At 43.2% G+C, this 17,412-nt stretch overlaps 2 protein-coding genes across 4 annotated transcripts in view; one reads left to right on the top strand and one right to left on the bottom strand.

The window, feature by feature from the left end:
* The window catches only part of si:dkey-91i10.2 (uncharacterized protein LOC555224 homolog), a 68,456-nt gene extending 56,064 nt beyond the window's left edge, over positions 1-12,392 (top strand). For all 3 annotated transcript variants that reach the window (XM_063498550.1, XM_063498549.1, XM_063498551.1), the window contains exons 4-8: positions 1,947-2,142; positions 3,525-3,741; positions 5,966-6,555; positions 8,877-9,022; positions 9,347-12,392. In XM_063498550.1, coding sequence (XP_063354620.1) covers positions 1,947-2,142; positions 3,525-3,741; positions 5,966-6,555; positions 8,877-9,022; positions 9,347-10,175 — 1,978 coding nt within the window. In that variant the 3' untranslated portion in view covers positions 10,176-12,392. The remainder of the gene's footprint in view (positions 1-1,946; positions 2,143-3,524; positions 3,742-5,965; positions 6,556-8,876; positions 9,023-9,346) is intronic.
* Positions 12,393-12,765: 373 nt separating this feature from the next.
* On the bottom strand, positions 12,766-16,300 carry tsn (translin). Its single transcript, XM_063497098.1, has 6 exons — positions 16,140-16,300; positions 14,881-14,974; positions 14,699-14,795; positions 14,315-14,430; positions 14,149-14,228; positions 12,766-13,842 (listed from the first exon to the last, which is right to left on the bottom strand). Exons 1-6 carry the CDS (start codon positions 16,203-16,205, stop codon positions 13,612-13,614), a joined length of 684 nt encoding a protein of 227 aa, XP_063353168.1. The 5' UTR covers positions 16,206-16,300; the 3' UTR covers positions 12,766-13,611.
* Positions 16,301-17,412: the final 1,112 nt, after the last annotated feature.

Raw genomic sequence — 17,412 nt, 5'->3', positions numbered from 1 at the left:
CTTTATGAAGAAAGTCAGTATATCAGGAATTTACAGCCTGTCTTTCCCTGTAGGGCCCAGACATCATCGAGACTCCGTTATGGGTTTTGATCCCTGGGGCAGCTAAGCTCGCCTGGAAAATTAAAAAAAAAAATCACAAGCACCTTTATTTTGAGTAAAAAAATATAATAATATGTAAAACTGATGTCACAACATTTTTTTCTCGCAGTGATTGCAGTAATATAGTAGTTTGCACACGTGGCTACTGGACCGTGAAGTTTAACAGTGCTGAAAAAACAAAATCAATATACAGCATAGCAGTTGGTTCTTTCTCCTGAAGTTAATGGGATAAGCAAAATGTAAAACGCCACAAATCAATATTTCCTGTATTATTAACACTTCATTTAAATGACTTCACGAAATCATAAAGGAGTTAGAAAGAGAGAGGGACAGAATAAACAGGGGAAACAAGGAATGAACATAGACTGTATATAAAAGAGGAAATTACCTGTTGGTTTGTGAAGTTCTGTTTCCAAGCCTCAGTGTTAGCATTTTGGCCGCTACTATGATGGTTTTGTTGAGCCAGCAATTACCATATTTGGGGAGAGTGCGAAGTGCTAGTCAGCTAACTAGCTTGCTAGCTAGGTTAGCAAGTAGCATGCAAAGACTGTATCGGACAGACACAGATACTTGCTAATCAGTGCTAGCACATGTAAATATTACTAAAATTGAATCTTGAACAAACTGTTAGAAAAATTAACCACACAAAGTTATTTGTCAGATAAACTACAAGTGGGTCCAGTTATTAAGCTTGCAGATGGCTACCAGCTACCAGTCCGAATGTTAAGCCTTTATAAAGGTTAAAAGGTTGAGCACATAGATGTGCATAGGGGTTATGATATAGAGACTTTTTTTGCTGATGTAAAGTTGTGCAGTTCAGCATTAGATTTTATAGCGACTTTTGGAGGCCAGCGGACATCATCATTGTGCCGCCTGTGTGTAATTAGCTTTTAAGTTGTTTTAGTCCATTCTCCGAGTAGGGCACATTTACTGCATGGCTCGGCCGTAGAGTAAATGTCCCTTAATAAACTCAGTGTAAACGAGCTCTAATAAACTCATTGTACTCATTCACTGATGCGTTAAGTGAATCGCAACAACGATCCCTGGCCACTTTTAAGGTGCACATTGTGGTTTTATGGTCACAATGCCTCTGGATTTGTATTTGCTTTGGTCTGTTTGTTTTCTGCTATTACAAATGCTCGTATAAGTCCCCGCAGGCATGTATTTGTGGTTTGTGTGTTCAAGGATATGCAATTTCCAGTGTAGTGAAATTCCTGTGCAGCAGTTCGTCACTGACTGTGGGCTTTTTTGGGATGTCACAGATCTCATGCTGTCTGTGTGCAGCAAGAACGAATCCCCAGTTGTCAGACAAAGGAATGAAAGAAAACTATAATGCCTCCACGTGCTTATGCGTGGCCGCGAACAGGCATTGTCCCCGTGGTCGGTGGGGTTCAGGTGTTAATGTCTGCTGGTGGGCCTAATTACTGTGCTCCTGAGGAGGTGCTTAGGGTTGGCGGGTGGGCTTTAGTGGCCACAAAAAGAGGAGAGGGATTGATTTGGAAGTCTGGGTGGGTAGAGGAGGAGGTGGTGGTTGGGTGGGTGGTGCAGAAGACATAGCAGGAAGAAGAAAGGCATGTGAGCTGGAGAAGGAAGAATGAGGAGGAATGAATGACAGAGATGCTGTAAGCAGAAGAGGGCTCTGACAGAATTATAATTTCCCCCTGCTTCCTTCATTCAATACCTTTTCCACACGTCTTGTTCCCTCCTCTTTTTCTTCTATCCCCCTTATCCTTTTGCTTTCTATTCCTTCCCTTTCACCCCCCCCCCCACCCTCCCAATCTCCCACCCTTCTCTTCACCCATCTCTCTCCCTCCTCTCTACGTCCATCTCCCTCCTCTCTTCACCAGCTGCAGTGCAGAGATCTCCGCCGAGACCCCCGTCAGGCTGTCAGGTGACCGGGACGGAGGCTGTGACATCACCGCCCCCTCAGCCGACTGTCAGCCCTCCGCCGTTGCCATGGCAACGTCGGCAACGGCCTGCGGAGCCGAGGCTGGCAAAGAGGCACCTGCAGGAGAAGGAGGAAGAGAGGAAGCAGGAGAATGCGTAAGGATTCTTTCTCTCTCTCTTTTTTTGTTTTTCATGTCTTAACAGCGTTCCCCGTACGCTCCTTAGGTTGCTTCTGCTTTCTGCCGTTGCCTCGCAGTGTGCAGAAACACACTGATCTATTGGTATTCATCGGTGACTGGGACAAGCAAGGGGACTGCGACACGCACACATGCACATCCCTCACATATACTGATGCAGAGGTATTTGCTGAGAACAAGCATGCAGCGGTCTGTCTTCCAGCTACAGCTCAACGACTGAGGATGCAGTAAAAGAAAAAAAAAAAAAAAAAAGGAGGATTAAGCACCCCTCCAGCAGTGAGCTGCTGCTGGTAACTGAGCGCTCCATTCCTGCTCTCTGCGTGCCTCCTCTCTCTCTCTGCTGGCTGGCTGGCTGCAGCTTGACACCAGGCTCAGCTGCAGCTAGCATCGTGCTCCTCTCTGCATCTGCAGACCAGAACAGAAGAGCCGGACTGACATGGAGTCATACCTCGCTTGCATGTTGCAGCAGCTGTTAGGTAGCTTAGACAACAGATGTCGAGGTGCGTTTGCTTCTTTCTTGCCTTCTTTTATTTCGGGCTTTAAATTAACAGCCTCTGCATTTACCAGAGAAACGGGTGTTATTTGATAATTTAGTAGAATATGAATTATTCTCCTTCATTTTATCCGATAGCTGCGAGCTGTGTGAAGCGATGAAAGTCTTGCACCTTTCAGTTATATTTAGTTGCTCTATTCGTGTCTACGTTTAGGGAGATAATGGGCAATCTAAAGCCATTATATGGGTGTTATAGGGGATGCTGACGATGCCTTTGGGGTGATGAGGAAGATGCTATAGCTATGACCTTTGAACTTTATATCTCAGGTTGATTCTCAGGGGCTTGAGAGACCCTAAAAGAATTTCAGAGATCACTCAAGGAGTGTTTGTCCATGCTGAATGCTGCAGTGTTTGGGGAATTCCTTGCTTTAACCTCTAAAGAATTTGTCATCTGGAGGATATCTCTCATCTTCAAGGCTGGGTGGTTTGAAGTTGCGATAAGAGCAGAATTTTCAAAGCGTGGCCTCGCTGAATTTACAGCCTTTTTACGAGACTTGGCAGACGATTAGTGCTGCAACTGACTGTGAAATTTGGATTCTTGTCAGTGCTACAAGCCGGGATCAGAGCGATAACCAAGATTTGTTATGTAATGATGTCATGCCAGTGAAGATGGTGACACTGTGCATGGTAACTGCTCTCACAGGCACACACACACAGAAACACGCAAGCTGGAATTTCAGTCTTGTTGTCATTGCCACCTTCAGTACCTCAGAGAGCTTTGCCCTCTTTCACCTGTTGCTATAGCAACACGACCATTTGATTGACACACGTGTCTTTCCAACTGGCAGCACGCTAGTCTGGGCTGCAGGCGCTCCAGCTCGGACGCAGCCTATGAGCTGGCTGAGACGGTGAGAGCGCAGCGTGAGTGCCGCCTGCGACCCCACTACAGTGACCCCATGCCGGCCGACGCCTCCAAGCGCAAGCAGCTGGAGATGAAGATTGCCGCAGCCGCTCGACTCCACGGCCACCGTCGAGATCGCGATAGAGACAGAGACAGAGACAGTGGTAAGTGCATAACAGGTGTGCCACATTGTGTTCCTTCTTCTTCCTCTTTAAGTGTGTAATCCGCTGAGGTTTTAGTTAAATTAAATGGAGCTACTTTGGATAAAGAAAATCCCACAAATAAGGACGACTTCAACAAAAATCTCAGTGTCACTGCTGCACTGAACTTCCATCAAAGGATGTCCATGCATCAAATCTGGTTGCAAGTTTTGGGTTGTAACACAAATGCAACTTTTAAGAATATGTGTGTGTTGCTCAAATATCTACCTCAGTAAACAAGAGCCACACACTAATCAACGTGATGCTTCCTTCATCCTTGAATCCAACTTTCCAGCCAATATCACTAAGGTCATTTTTAATGAATGTCACCAAAATTCAAGCAGTAAAGAGTCCCTGGTACAGGTCAAACTATAAGAAAAACACTTTTTTTGTTAGATTCTTCACAACTGGTAAAACACTTAAATTTATTGCCTCTACTTTGCTTCCACACAAATATTTCCAAGCTCAAGTCGAATGACCCTAATGGATAAAATAAAACATAACTCAGGGGGCAGGTAGCTATTTAACATGTAGGCTACTGGAATATCATGCAGTAAAGCTTTCTGGATTCTGTATCACTTTGACTTTTAAGTGATATAATACCTTTAATAATCCAAAAATCATCCCTGCTGAGCAGAAACTCACACACAGCTGAGATTTCTATCTGCCTTCTTATGTGTTTGCCTGTGTCCAGACTGAAGGAGCATGTAACGAGGTGACACCTCGATATCAGCATACTTCTGCAGTGTGTCTGTTCTTGACTTAAGTGCATCTGAATGTGTTCAGATGCACTTAACCCCAAGGCCAATGTTCAAAACTCTATGGACATTAAAATCTTGTCTATGTTCTGTGTTTTTGAGATGATTTTTAGAAATCATGTACATCTCAACTACTGTGGGTTGCTGAGTGTAACTGCACAATGGCAGGTAACATTATCTTATGATTAGTTGGAAAACTGGCAACAGCACTTTAAATTTGGGGAAAAGGGCCTTTCAACTTTTTCTTAAAGCTATGTAGGTAACCTTAGAGTGTGAATGAACTTCAGTATATTGTAGCCACTTTTCTCAGCTTTGATTTTGTACCAAAAGTTATAAAGAATACTGCTGATTGGTGTATTTTGGGGTTATTAGAGACGTATCTGTGCAATCAGAGCCTGTGATGTCCACTACAGCTGTCTCTGTCAGGGTACCTGGATCCTTGACCCAGTATTGTCAGTTTGGACCTTTTGCTATTGTTTAGTTTCCCCATGCCTGTTTACTGTTTTATTCTTTTAGTCTTTTGTCCTGTGCATTGTGTTTAGTTCTACTTCCTCTGTGTCATTAGTTAGATTTATTCCAGATGTTTTCTCACCTGTTTCAACTCTTCCTCATTATCCAGTCTATTTAAGCCCTCAGTTTCTCTGTTATTTGCCTTCTCATTGACAACTCCTCGTGTGTAAACTCAGTTGATTTCAGTGACAGTCGCCTACAAAGCTGGATGGTTTGTATTTAGGCCTATTTCCTGTCTGCTAGCATGGAGCAGGTGGGGTTCATGGGTTCATCCATCTACAAGGAGGTGATTGAGATGTTTTGGCTTTGTTTTGGGGGGACTGTCAGGTCATCTATCTTTTTATACAGTCTCAACATATAAACATTGCACATATTCCTATGGTGTATGGCACTGACCCCATCACTGTATGATGGGATTTGACTTGATGCTTCCTTCCTGTGAACAAATGCCAGCACCTTTACAGAACTCTTTGTCCTCATTACACCTCTGACCTCACCATGAGGTGAATCCAAATAAATTGTGAATGAGCCTCCAGCTGAGCCTGGCATTTGACGTCCCATCCCATTTTTCTTTTTTTTAAAAAGAAAAAAAGGCTTTTAAGAAATACATTTGTCCTGTTTTTACATCCCTTATGCAACTTGGAGTCTTGCTTGTCACTGAACATTATGGCCTTTGGACCCTGTCCTCAAGTCCTCCCACCAAACACACACACACACAAACTACCCGCTTATGTTCCCTGTCAGTTGAAGACCCATTATACTAGTACAAAGGAAGTCCATCAATACGACATATGCTAATGATGACCTTGCTGGCCTTTTCCCAGAAACCTGCGTTTATTTGATTGACAAAAACTGGAGGGTAAATCCATAAACATTCCGATTGCTAATGAATCTGATAATCCTCACATCCCTCTCCCCAGCACCCGCAGCAATTCGTGGTCGCTCAGAGCCTCCCGGTGAGGAGCGCCAGGCAGTCTTGGGCGTGACTCGAACCGGACAACACCGCTGGAGCACCATCAGCAGCCTGAGTGCAGACAGCGGAGTGGTGGGCCTCAGCGATGAGCGCGACGAAGAGGACAACGAGCCTCGCCGTTACCGCAGAAGCCGGGGAGCCGACGTGGAACGAGTGGACAGCGGCATCGGGCCGGGTCTGTCCCGCACCTGGAAGAGACCGTCGGCCTCTCTGAGAGCCTGGGAGGCCCAGAGACCGTGTCCGGACTGTGGACTGAGGGACGGGGCCTCGAAGGAACGGGGAGAGCGCATGTGCGAACGTTGCTCCAAGCTGCGCATTGAACGCAAGGAAGCCATCCTGGAGTTTCTGAACACGGAGTCGAGCTACGGCGAGGACCTGCGCATCATCAAAGAGGAGTTTTACTGCCCCATGCAGAGTGCCGGGCTGCTGACTGCTGAGCAGCTCGCCGTGGTGTTCAGCAACGTTCAGGAGTTAATAGATGTCAATGAACGCTTCACCGAACACCTGCAGGACAGCATCGATCAGGCCTTTGACCAGGTGACCCACACTCTCTGTCTCTCAACACACATAAATACCAGCTGTGCATGAGCAAAGTTGGCATCTTCTGGCTCACAAACGGATTTCAACATCTCCTGTTATTACATAATTCACCTTTAGGGTCACACTTATAATGTCATTAAATGCCATTGTTTCTTTTTTTAACTGTTACTGAGTCCAGATTCAGATATATCTAGAAGTAAACTTTAGAGTTTCAGTACAAACATCAGAACCACAAGTTTAAGCACATGCATTTACATGTATACACTCAAAGCGATTGCAGGTAAAAATGTCTGTTTCTCTCACAGCGACGACGAAAACAAGGTCACTTATTGTCAAGTAGAGGAGAGGAACCATTAATCATGCTCTCATGAATATGCTTACATTAACAATGAGTGACTGTATACTGTTTGTGTAGTGATGATAGTGCCTACAGTAAAGTATCACCAATTCTGGACATCATCTCAGCTATACAGAGCACTTTAGTCTTCTTTTTACTTATTTTGGCTTAACACATAACAAATCAGTGGTTAGCATTAAAGCTAAGGGGCGTTAGTGCTACTGATAACTGTAAACATTTGCCTCTTTAACAGCTTATCCCAGTTGACATTGGGCGAGAGGTTGGGTACACCATGGGCACTCTAACAAAGAGTGACAAATAACCATTCAGACTCGCATCTAAACCCTGCTGCTGATTTAGAATCACCGGTTAACCTGGCATGCGTGTCTCTGCACTGTTTACCCTTTGGCTGGCCCAGTCTTCCTGTGAGCCAAATATAACTACACTAACAAGTCAGTAACATTCGTTAGCTGACAGCCCAGCTCACTGGCTGCAGCAGCAAGAGGGAGAAAAGATGAAGGGAATTACAATTTACTTGCAAAAATATAATGAAACTAAAAAGTGTGTGTGTTTATCAGAAAGTCAGCAGTGTGGAGCATGCATGGGTGGATGGAGAGCAAATAATAAAATAAACCTGAAACACACCCTGTGGCTGTGCTGGTCCGAGCCTGGGAGTCACATAGTCACTGCAGGAGGGAGGGAGCTTTTACAGCCCAGCTCACTGGGCCCAGGTGTTGCTCTTGGAGCTTATTACCCCCCTATTAGTGCCTGCATAACACAGTACAACAAAAGACACCTAGTGCCTCATCAACAAGTTTGACAGCAGTGATGTCACCAACGTCTGTTTTATAAATCAGAGTTAGCTGAAGTTAATTCAGTTAACTTATCATCCCTCTGCGTTCTATCCTTATATAGTACAATGCAAGGTAGATGGACTGATATTTATACAGCGCTGTTGTGCTTCTACTGAGATCTCAAAGCACTACACTTGCACATACAATTTAATTATACACACACACAAATACTCCAGTCGATGCATCAGGGGAAATTTGAAGTTCATTGTCTTGCCGGGTAAGCTTTAAGTATAGAAGCCAGGGATCAAACTGCTAACCTTCTGTGCAGGTCAGAAAGATCCTGAGCCAGCTTTAGCCAGTGGTGAGAGTTAGTTAAACAGTGAAGAGTGCAGGAGTCCATCCAGGAGATTTTGTAGCACTTTGTAACACAGGTTTTTGAAAAATGCTCCATAAATAAAGTTCTTATTACTAAAATAAGTTTCTTTAAGGTCAAGCACTAAGATCATTCTACTTTTCTTTAAAGAAAGATATTTTTTTTTATTTTAAAAGAAATTTAAAGAAGGAGAGCCAACAGCCTTCTTGAAAATGTCTGCCATCTTGAATTTCAAATGACTAAAGGTCTAACTAAAGAGTAATCAGAAAAGAGTATATCTGCCACTTTTGGTACTTTTATTACTTATTTATTTTGTTTGTGCGTATTCTGACATATCAGCTGATAATTTCTTTCTTTCAGACACACAAGACATGAACAAAATCCCTAACATTTGTTATGTGTAGGTATTCATTTACATATTTATGCTGTTCAAGCACATGCGCCACAAACAGGGAAGTTGCAAAGGGTCTTCTGTTGGAGGAACTCTATAAATATCAACGCTCATATCACAGTTGAAGGGTGTCTCTCCTAGCTCTGTTTCATTTCTGCTTCTCTCAGTGAGAAGCACGAATCTCAAATGCTCTCTGTATGATACTGTACTTAGTTACCATTTGTTTCAAGTTTACCTTAAAACAGCTGGTATATCTGGGACTAATATTTTTTGGGAGTATTACTGTCACTCCCTGATAACTGCTATGTTCACTAATTAGTACCCTTGTGTGAAGTGATGAGGCGAGAGCCAAGCATAAAGTCTGCACATACCACTTTGGACAATGACTTTCAAGGCCGTTGCTTTCCTGTGGTTTGATTTCAGGGAGATGAAGATCTGCTGACAGTGTACATAGGAGAGATCTTTCTGGAGTTTGTCAACATGCTGCCCGCCTTTCAGACCTACTGTCTGCAGCAGTCCACCTCAGTCAACATGCTGAATACACTGGAGAAAGAAAAAGAACTGCTAAGGTACACACAAAGTACAAGGACTGGTCTTCCTGTGGCTCTGTGTGATGGCAAAATTGCTGTGGGAGCTTTCTCTTGTTCCTGCCACGGCTGTGCTGTGTAATTCTTAATGGAAAGGACAGCGAGTTATCACTTATTCAGAAGATGTTCTATTTCAAGAGCAGAGCTGCAATGATTCATATTTTTAGACAGAACTGCAGCTCACCCATGACTCAGGCTGTCTTATGATTCCCATTAATCAACTTTTTCAGAGTTTCCCCAAAGGTATACACAGACTGTAAGAATGTCTCCGTTCTCATCGTCCTCTTCTCTCACTTCTCTCTTTAGAATCTTCCTGGATGTTTCTCAGAATGACAACACAGCCCTGCGTCGTATGAACCTGCGCTCCTTCCTTATGGCGCCCCTCCAGCGCGTGACCAAGTACCCGCTTTTGTTGAGCCGCATCATTAAGGTCACTCCCGAGTGCCACCCCGACTACGCGCGTCTCCGTGAGGCCAAGAGTCGGGTCGAGTCCCACCTGGAGCACATCAACATGAAGACCAAGCAGGAGGGCAACGGGGTCACCTGGTCCCTGCGCTCGTTCCGCCGCGACAGCCGCAAGAACCGGGAGGTCATCAACATCGAGATGCGAGAGGTGTCGATGAAGACGGTGGGGTGGGCGAGGGAAAACACGCGATTTGTCATGGAGGGGCCGCTCCAGCTGTCCCAGCCGGCGGACGGTCAGTGGGTGAAGAAGGGCAGCAAGGCTCTCAAGTTCCAGAACGTCCAGAGCCTGCTGATGGTGAGGACGCAGCGGACGGGTGAGGGACTGTGCGCCGACCCGGTGGCTCGGGGGGATCAGGTGGAAAGCGGCGGAGAGAGCATTCGGGACGGAGTGCTGGTTCTGATCAAGGACAAGAGCAGCGGGAAGTTCACAGTGCTGAGAGAGCCCATCCGACTGGGGAACTGCGTGGTGTCGACAGATCCGGACTGCGAGGACACATTCGAGGTGCTTGACATCCGGCGGGAGTCTTTCGTTTTCCGCGCCTCGGACAAATCTCGCACCCAGCAGTGGTTCCACCAGATTAAGAGGTACGCTCGGGACTTGGGCACCTGGAGGAAAAGACGTAACGCTTTGCCCAACATCATGATCAACACGAACCAAACGCGGTCCTGAGACTAACCACCACTCACCTTTGTTACACTGTAAATAACCTCCAACTGCAAAAATCAGCTGACAACATGAAGCATTTCCGAGTGACTCCGCTGTCATAACTCATTAGAATTCAATAACAATAAATAAAAAGGGAGGAGAAAAGAAACATTCTCAGTCTCATGAGGGCAAGAAAACGACGAAGCACTTTGTTTTTGTTACGAAGCTGTAAGTGCGCCATACTGTCATAAAATATAATGTATGTAGATTTAATTTGAAGCTGTTACATTAACAAGAGCAAAGTCAGATTCTTGGACGACCAAATGAAAAACAAAGAAAAAAAAACAACTTGGGTCGATCTCGTCGGCCTTGATTGTAAAGACTGTTTGCTCTCGGAGAAGCAGAGCTGTGTTTTTCAGTAACGTGTGTCTGTTGAACAGCATGACTGAACATGACCGACTGCAACGGGAAAAATTGTAACATCTTTGGGGTTTTTTTTTAGTTTCTTTTCTTTTTTTAATACAACACAGTGTGATGTAAGAACATTTCTCAAGGCAGAAATGTCGTCCACATCTTTTTGTTCGCTGGTTTTCGTTTGTCGTCACTGCCCTATTCTGTCCGTGTGCCGCCCTCTACTGTACATTGGCGGTAGAGCAATCTTTCACTGCCAGAGAAGCAGTGGAGCAGAGCCTCTCAAAACAGGCTGAACAGACCTCCCGCGTCACCGTCTTTCAGTGAGAACTCACGTAACAGCAATAATCTCTGCCAGTTTCAAAGTAAGTAGCTACTGTATATGCATTTCGTTTTCCTGAGGTTTTCCTTTTTGCGTTCAGGTGTTAATCCTGCTTCACTGTGTCGTTGGGTTCTATGTGGCACATTTAACTGGAGTCTGATTGGTCGGTAGGCACGACTAAAGCTTTCCCTAACGCTAAGGACGCCTCTGTTACGGTCATTAGATTTAAGTGCCATGAAAGCAATTTGTGAAGTCTCGTCAGTCCTCTTTGTTGGAACATCCTGTCAAACCGGGTGACGTCAAACACTACCTGTGTGTGTTAAGTGCAGAGTTTTTCCAACCTCGGCTTCAGGACCTCATGTGGAGACCACTGGCCTCTGCACAGTTGTAATAATGTAATAACAGAGAATCAACAACCACTTGTTTTTATTATTGAATGATCTGCTGGTTGTTTCTTCAACCAATCATTTGGTCTGGCATCAGTAATTCCTAAGAGTCTTCTTAAGAGACTCACTATATTCAGATTTTAAGAATATCACTTTTCAGTAAACAAATAAACCACTTAGTCTATTAACAGAAAGTCAGTGATTCTATCTATTATGACTTTAATACTTTAACTGATTCAGTTATGCCACCATTTCTTGTCCATCCCACCCTCTGTGTAGCTGTGAGAGACCAAAAAAAAAAAGGTTCCGTTTTGAAACTCTGGCGTTAAGGTTGAAAAAGCCTGCTACCTTGACGACAAACGCCTCAAAGAAAAAGCATCCAAACCATCTCGTCGTGACGCAGTTTCAGCTGTGTTATGTGACTTAGCGATGAGCTGTTGTGCCTTGGTACTTGATCACTGTTAAATGAAAACTGATTGAAGTATTTGCAATCCGTCATAGTAGCATTAACCTCTGAAATAGACTCGTCTGCTCTCCGTCACTTGACCGAGATTCATTTACAGGCAATATAATTATTCCTTCGACAGTCCCTGACTGCTGATGTGATCGACTGATCCTCTGTCTTCTTCTAATTTGTGTTTTTACTACTCATGGTGTGTTTTGTTTTTTTTATTATTTAAAAAAGCTTTATTTTGTTTGATGCACTTTATTATTATGATTCAGTAATAGTATATTCTCCAGTGTAACTGCTGGTAAAGTCTGTTACACAGTCATTACTGTTGACCATACTTGATGTAAAAGAGGGACTCTGGTCGACTGAAGCCGATTCCAGCACTTTGAAACTATAAAGTCGACCCAGTCGTCGAAACCAAAACCACCAGATAAGACCAATGCTGTTATGTTATGAAGTAGCACGATCACTGTGTTTTGGAGGGTAGGGCTGCTCAGCTCCACACCAATACGCCTGTACTGTTGGAGGACGCAGTTTCAGATTTAAAAAGAAAAAACTAAACCTGCAGAGTTTCATTAAAGTTTCTTTTCCTCATTTGCGTATGAAAGACCTGACGTTTTATTTCCTCAGTGTAATATATTGTGCATTATATTAAAAGATTTTAAACACAACCTTTATTGTTGTTTTTTTTCCTGTATAAAGTCTTATAAAGTAGATGTGTGTACTTAGAATCATTCACATCATCTTTAGGATTTCAAAGACAACAATACACGCTGAACAATTGAGATCAATTTATTTGAAACAAAATCACAATATAGAAGGGAAACACAGTGATTTTTTTCTATATAAAAACACCATTCAGCAACATTAAAGTATCGAAGCAAACTGAAGCATGGACGCCCACAACAGAAACAAACCTTCAAGATGTTTCTCTCCATGAAAAACAAATGGACACACTGTACTACACACAGAGACGTTCTGACTATTTGCTCGTTGGCACTGCTCTGCAAGGGTTTCTTACTGTATGAAAACAAAGAACATACCTGACTCATCACAGTAGCTTTATGTCATATGAAGTGCATCTTTGTCTTTTCTTTGGCTCGTCCTCTCCCAGAGCCTCATTTATAAATGCTACTGATGGAAATCCAAAACCTTCTGAGTTCAAACGCTTTGAAAATGTATGAATCGGTTGTTACTCTCTTTATGGATTTTAGATTTAATATCTCAAGTTTGAGTGGACCATCTTCTTTATAAATGAGGCTCCTAGATATTTTTTGTGGGGTTTTTTGTTTGTTTTTTTAAACAATAAGTCAGAGTCCTAAGAAACACCGGGCATCAAATGCTGGTAAACAACACAAATACTTGTTTCTTTTTTCTTTGTAAACGCATAAAAACAATGACAGAATAAATGAGCCTGGCTGGAGCGCTTCACTCTGAGCCATCTCCGCCTTCTTAAACAATTAAGCATCAATACACTGGAAAGAAATAATAAAAATTTGACTGTTGCGAAAGAGTGAACAGCTGCAAAACCAGCTCAGTTTAACAGGGATCAGAAGACTGAGAACGTGTTTCCAAAACCAGCAACAAATCAAACCGTTGATTGTAAATCATCTGATGGGGGGCGTCGCCGCCTCTGCTATCCTTTCCGACAGACTGCCATCCACCTGACGCACGTCTCACGCATGCATTCGCACAGATATACGCCGATAAGCACGCACACACACATACACAGTCTGTCTTCGGTTGCTGGGGCCTCAGGCAGATCCCTGGCTCTCATGTTCCAGGTGGTGTAAAGTCTCCAATCTGCAGCAGCCATGGAGAGTTCCCAGCTTGGGGGCGGGGCAGCCACCACGCCCTCCTTCTCCCACAGCCAATTGCGCCCTCGCCGCTCTACTTCTCACCAGCGGCCTCGGGCTCCTTGGCCAGACCGCGGATTGACAAATCATAAACTACCTCTTCGATTTTCTTCACGTCGTACTTGAGGCCGTCGTAGCGCTTCCTCAGCGGGTCGTTCTTCAAGTTGAGCAGGCGGAAGCCCGAGTCCAGCTCGTTGATGAAGTTGGAGATGCGCAGGGGCCGGTTGTAGTCTCCTGCTGTGACGCTGTTTACCGCCAAGCGTGACTGGATCGACAAACAGCATGGTGAGTTAAGGTCAACTTATACACAGCAAATCATTGTTTACAACATTTTTGGAAATAATCTAACACCAGATTTATGGACAGAAATTACTGCAATAATATCTTTCTTCCCCAAAACACACACCTGAATGCTCCAGACCTGCAAACTGGCAAAACCTCTGCTTTTATAGAGGAGCTCAAACTTGCTGATGATCAATTAATCAAGTGCTTGTCCTCATGATTCCTAGAATGCATTTAATATATAGAACATGACTGTATGTAGTAACATAACAATTAACAGTAAACTCACCAGTTCACTTGCCATGATCAGGACGCCTGCCAGGTAGTCCTCTACATCAAGGTGGAAGCCTTTCTCTCGCACCACTTCGACTACAAGGTGGAGAGAGAGGAAGAAGCAAAGATTAGCCGACTTTCTCCAGTGAGACTTAGACTTTATGACATTAAGCGGTACCTACTCCCGAGTATCTGTGCCACTTCCTCCCGCTTTACAAGAGTTTCACTCTCCAGGTAGACAACAAACGCTGCTAAGAAAGCCAAACGCTGCAGGACAAACCGCCAGTGTTCATGGAACCTAAAGAGAGAAGAAGAAAGCCGAGAAACAAAGATAAAAACACTTGATTTCTTAAGGATATCCTGCTCACAGTGAGTCCTGTTTCTTTAGGGAGCCAGAGGCACATAAATTAAAATACTTAATACTAAAACAAGACAGTTAAAAACACATTATCAGCAAAATTTTGCAAGTTTTGTTTTCATGAACTAAATAACAAACATTCAAAAACTCATTAGCGTTGCATAATCATGACGACAACTGTAATTGTTGAGAAGAAAGTCATTCCTACCTATAATACTGCTCCATAGGAAATTTTGTTTTGAGTTCAGCAATTTGTGTCCTGACTGTGCAGAACAGCTCCCGCGCCTTCGCACATTTGCTGGGAACTAAAAGGGAGAAAAGAGAGCATTATCATACCAGAGGTTCAAAAATCATTTTATCCAAGTATCTACAGCTCCACGGGTCACTCACTTTCTTTGAATCCACTTGGTTGGTGGACACTCTGTAGTACTGTTAGTATTTCCCTGGCAGTCTGCTCCAAGGTTTGAACCACCTTACGAATATCCTGTGAAAAGAGGGAATGAAGAACAACAAAGCGTTAAAAGCTTCTATTAAAGTCCGAATAAAATCAATATACCTTTGCCACTTACTCTGAATACCTAAGATGCTTACAACAAAGTCTATAAGACAGAAGAACAAATTCCCTCTCTAAGCAAAAATGTGTTTCGCTTGTTGTTACTTCACTCAGATGTTTGACCTTCATTGTGCAGAGTGATACATGTGCAGAATTTGACACTACGAGGAAGTTTTCACAGTCACTGCTGATGTGGGGATAATTGCTCTATCTGCACATTAACTCTAAATGTGCATGCATCGCTGCAAGACCTGACTGCTCCCTCTCATTCCCACACATGTACTCTGTATCGCTTCAAATGAAGCATTATTTATTCCTCTTCTCTCCAGAGCATACTTCCACCTGCTTTCTACTCTCATTACAGATCACAGTGCCATCTGCAAACATTATAATCCACGGAGACTCCTGCCTGACCTCATCTGCCAACCTGTCCATCACCATTGCAAACAAAAAGGAGCTCAGACCAGATCCCTATTATAATCTCACCCCCACCTTGAACTCATCTGTCACTCCTACCGGACACCTCGCCTCTGTCTGGTGGTCTTCATACATGTCCCACACCACCCTCATATACTTCTCTGCCATTCCTGACGGTACCACAGTTCCTCTTTATCATATGCTTTCTCTGTATCCACAAAGACTTTCTCTGTACTTCACCAGTACATTCATATATTCTACATTATTAATGGGCAATGTTATTTTTTTTATTTATCTATTTATTTATTTTTACCCGGGTTTATTTTTTAATGGTTTAAAACCTGTCTTAGGGTGATACAGCCACAACCAATCAACAATATTCGGAATTAAAGCTATCCCGCTTTAAATTCACTCATTTTTAAATTAACTTTGGTTGGGGGGAAACGCTTTGCAAGCGTGGTAAAAACACTGGAACTTAATGATATTTAGATTTCAGGAAAAGTGATATCTATATACTGTTATCCACCTGAATGAAATTTATTAGCTGATGTAGCTTAACCATAATGTCCCATTTACCAGGGTTAAATGTTTTCATTAAACGTTTAACGACAAGTCTTCGGCTCTGGTTAGCTGCTAGCTAGCAGTCTCTGTGAGCTAACGCTGTGCAGTTTGTGCATACCTCTCTGATGTCCTGGTCTGCGCTCAGGAAGCCCTGGATGTAACTGAACATCTCGGTGACAGACATTTCTCTTCTGAATCCAGCCGTAAGTTTGATACCGAAAATGAACCTTCCGCAGCTATTCAACACATCAACGTGCACGAGAGCCGTCAACCTCCGCCTCCAGCTGGCGCCTAGTGATGATGTCATCAATGTATAAATCTGTGTGCCGGCGTCATCGTGCATTTTTCTGTTTTAAAAGTAGACAACAGATGTTTTTTTTTTAAAATATAGATTAATAATTGTTCATTGCTTATTTCATTACTTCAGCGTATACTGTGGTTGCTTAATTTTAAACAGCTTGTTATTACAAAAAAAGAAAGTGATATTTATACCTAATAAATCCAGGTGTGCAATTACAGGCAACCCTTATTTAATATAAGGGAAGCTAAAGGTAGTATGGGGATATGTAGCCAAGCCTAAAAAATGTTTTGTCTACAGTTAGGAAATTTGACCCTTCTTTGACCTCGGTGGGTCCACCTGGAAGACAGACTCACTGCATTACCTTATCCTTCCTGTTGATGGCGCCAAACCAGCACTTTTGTTACTGTTGCCTTTGCGTGCTGCTCGTTAACGCAGGCTTACCAGCCCCAGGTGGATCGTTCATTACGTGGGAGAGTTTGGATTTTCATCACTAATAAATACATACACTGCTAAAAATATAAATATACCCATCCGTCTTAAAAACTATAAGTTAAAAACGTCTTTAGCTCAACGTTCTTAAAATGAAAAAAAAAACCAAAAACAAAAAAAAACTGGAGTAGTAGTTTAAATCACAGTTACGTCAGAAGATTTATCCCCATTTTTATGGTTATAATTTTGATTTCATATTTTAAACTACAGTACACTGCAAAACTCTCGAGCCACCCCCAGTTTCTTTATATCTTACTTGCAACGTGTCAGACTTTTTAAGTTGTCTTGAGGCATAGCTCTCCAGGCTTTCTTAGGGTGAGTTTGGTCCTTGCACCTGACCATTTTCTGAGGGTTGTTTGGTCTTTAAAAAAAAAAAACTTCACACTGACCTATGCATTATTCAAGGACTTAAAAAGTCACCTAACTCAAGGCACTTTGAATCTATGAACAACTGTACAAGTGGAATACAAAATAAGAAGTGGCAGACTTAAAAACTATCTACAGCAGATGAACAGTATCTGAAAGTCATGTCTTTAGGAAATAGGGGAGGAAAATTCAGCACAGATCTGAAACTGGAGCTGAGAGATGCATCTGACCCTTC

This window comes from Pelmatolapia mariae, linkage group LG16_19 (assembly GCF_036321145.2).
Source record: "Pelmatolapia mariae isolate MD_Pm_ZW linkage group LG16_19, Pm_UMD_F_2, whole genome shotgun sequence".
In the NCBI taxonomy this organism is placed as follows: Eukaryota; Metazoa; Chordata; class Actinopteri; order Cichliformes; family Cichlidae; genus Pelmatolapia; species Pelmatolapia mariae.
The sequence above is the reverse complement of the archived record's forward strand: the minus strand, read 5'-3'. Positions and strand labels throughout refer to the sequence as shown.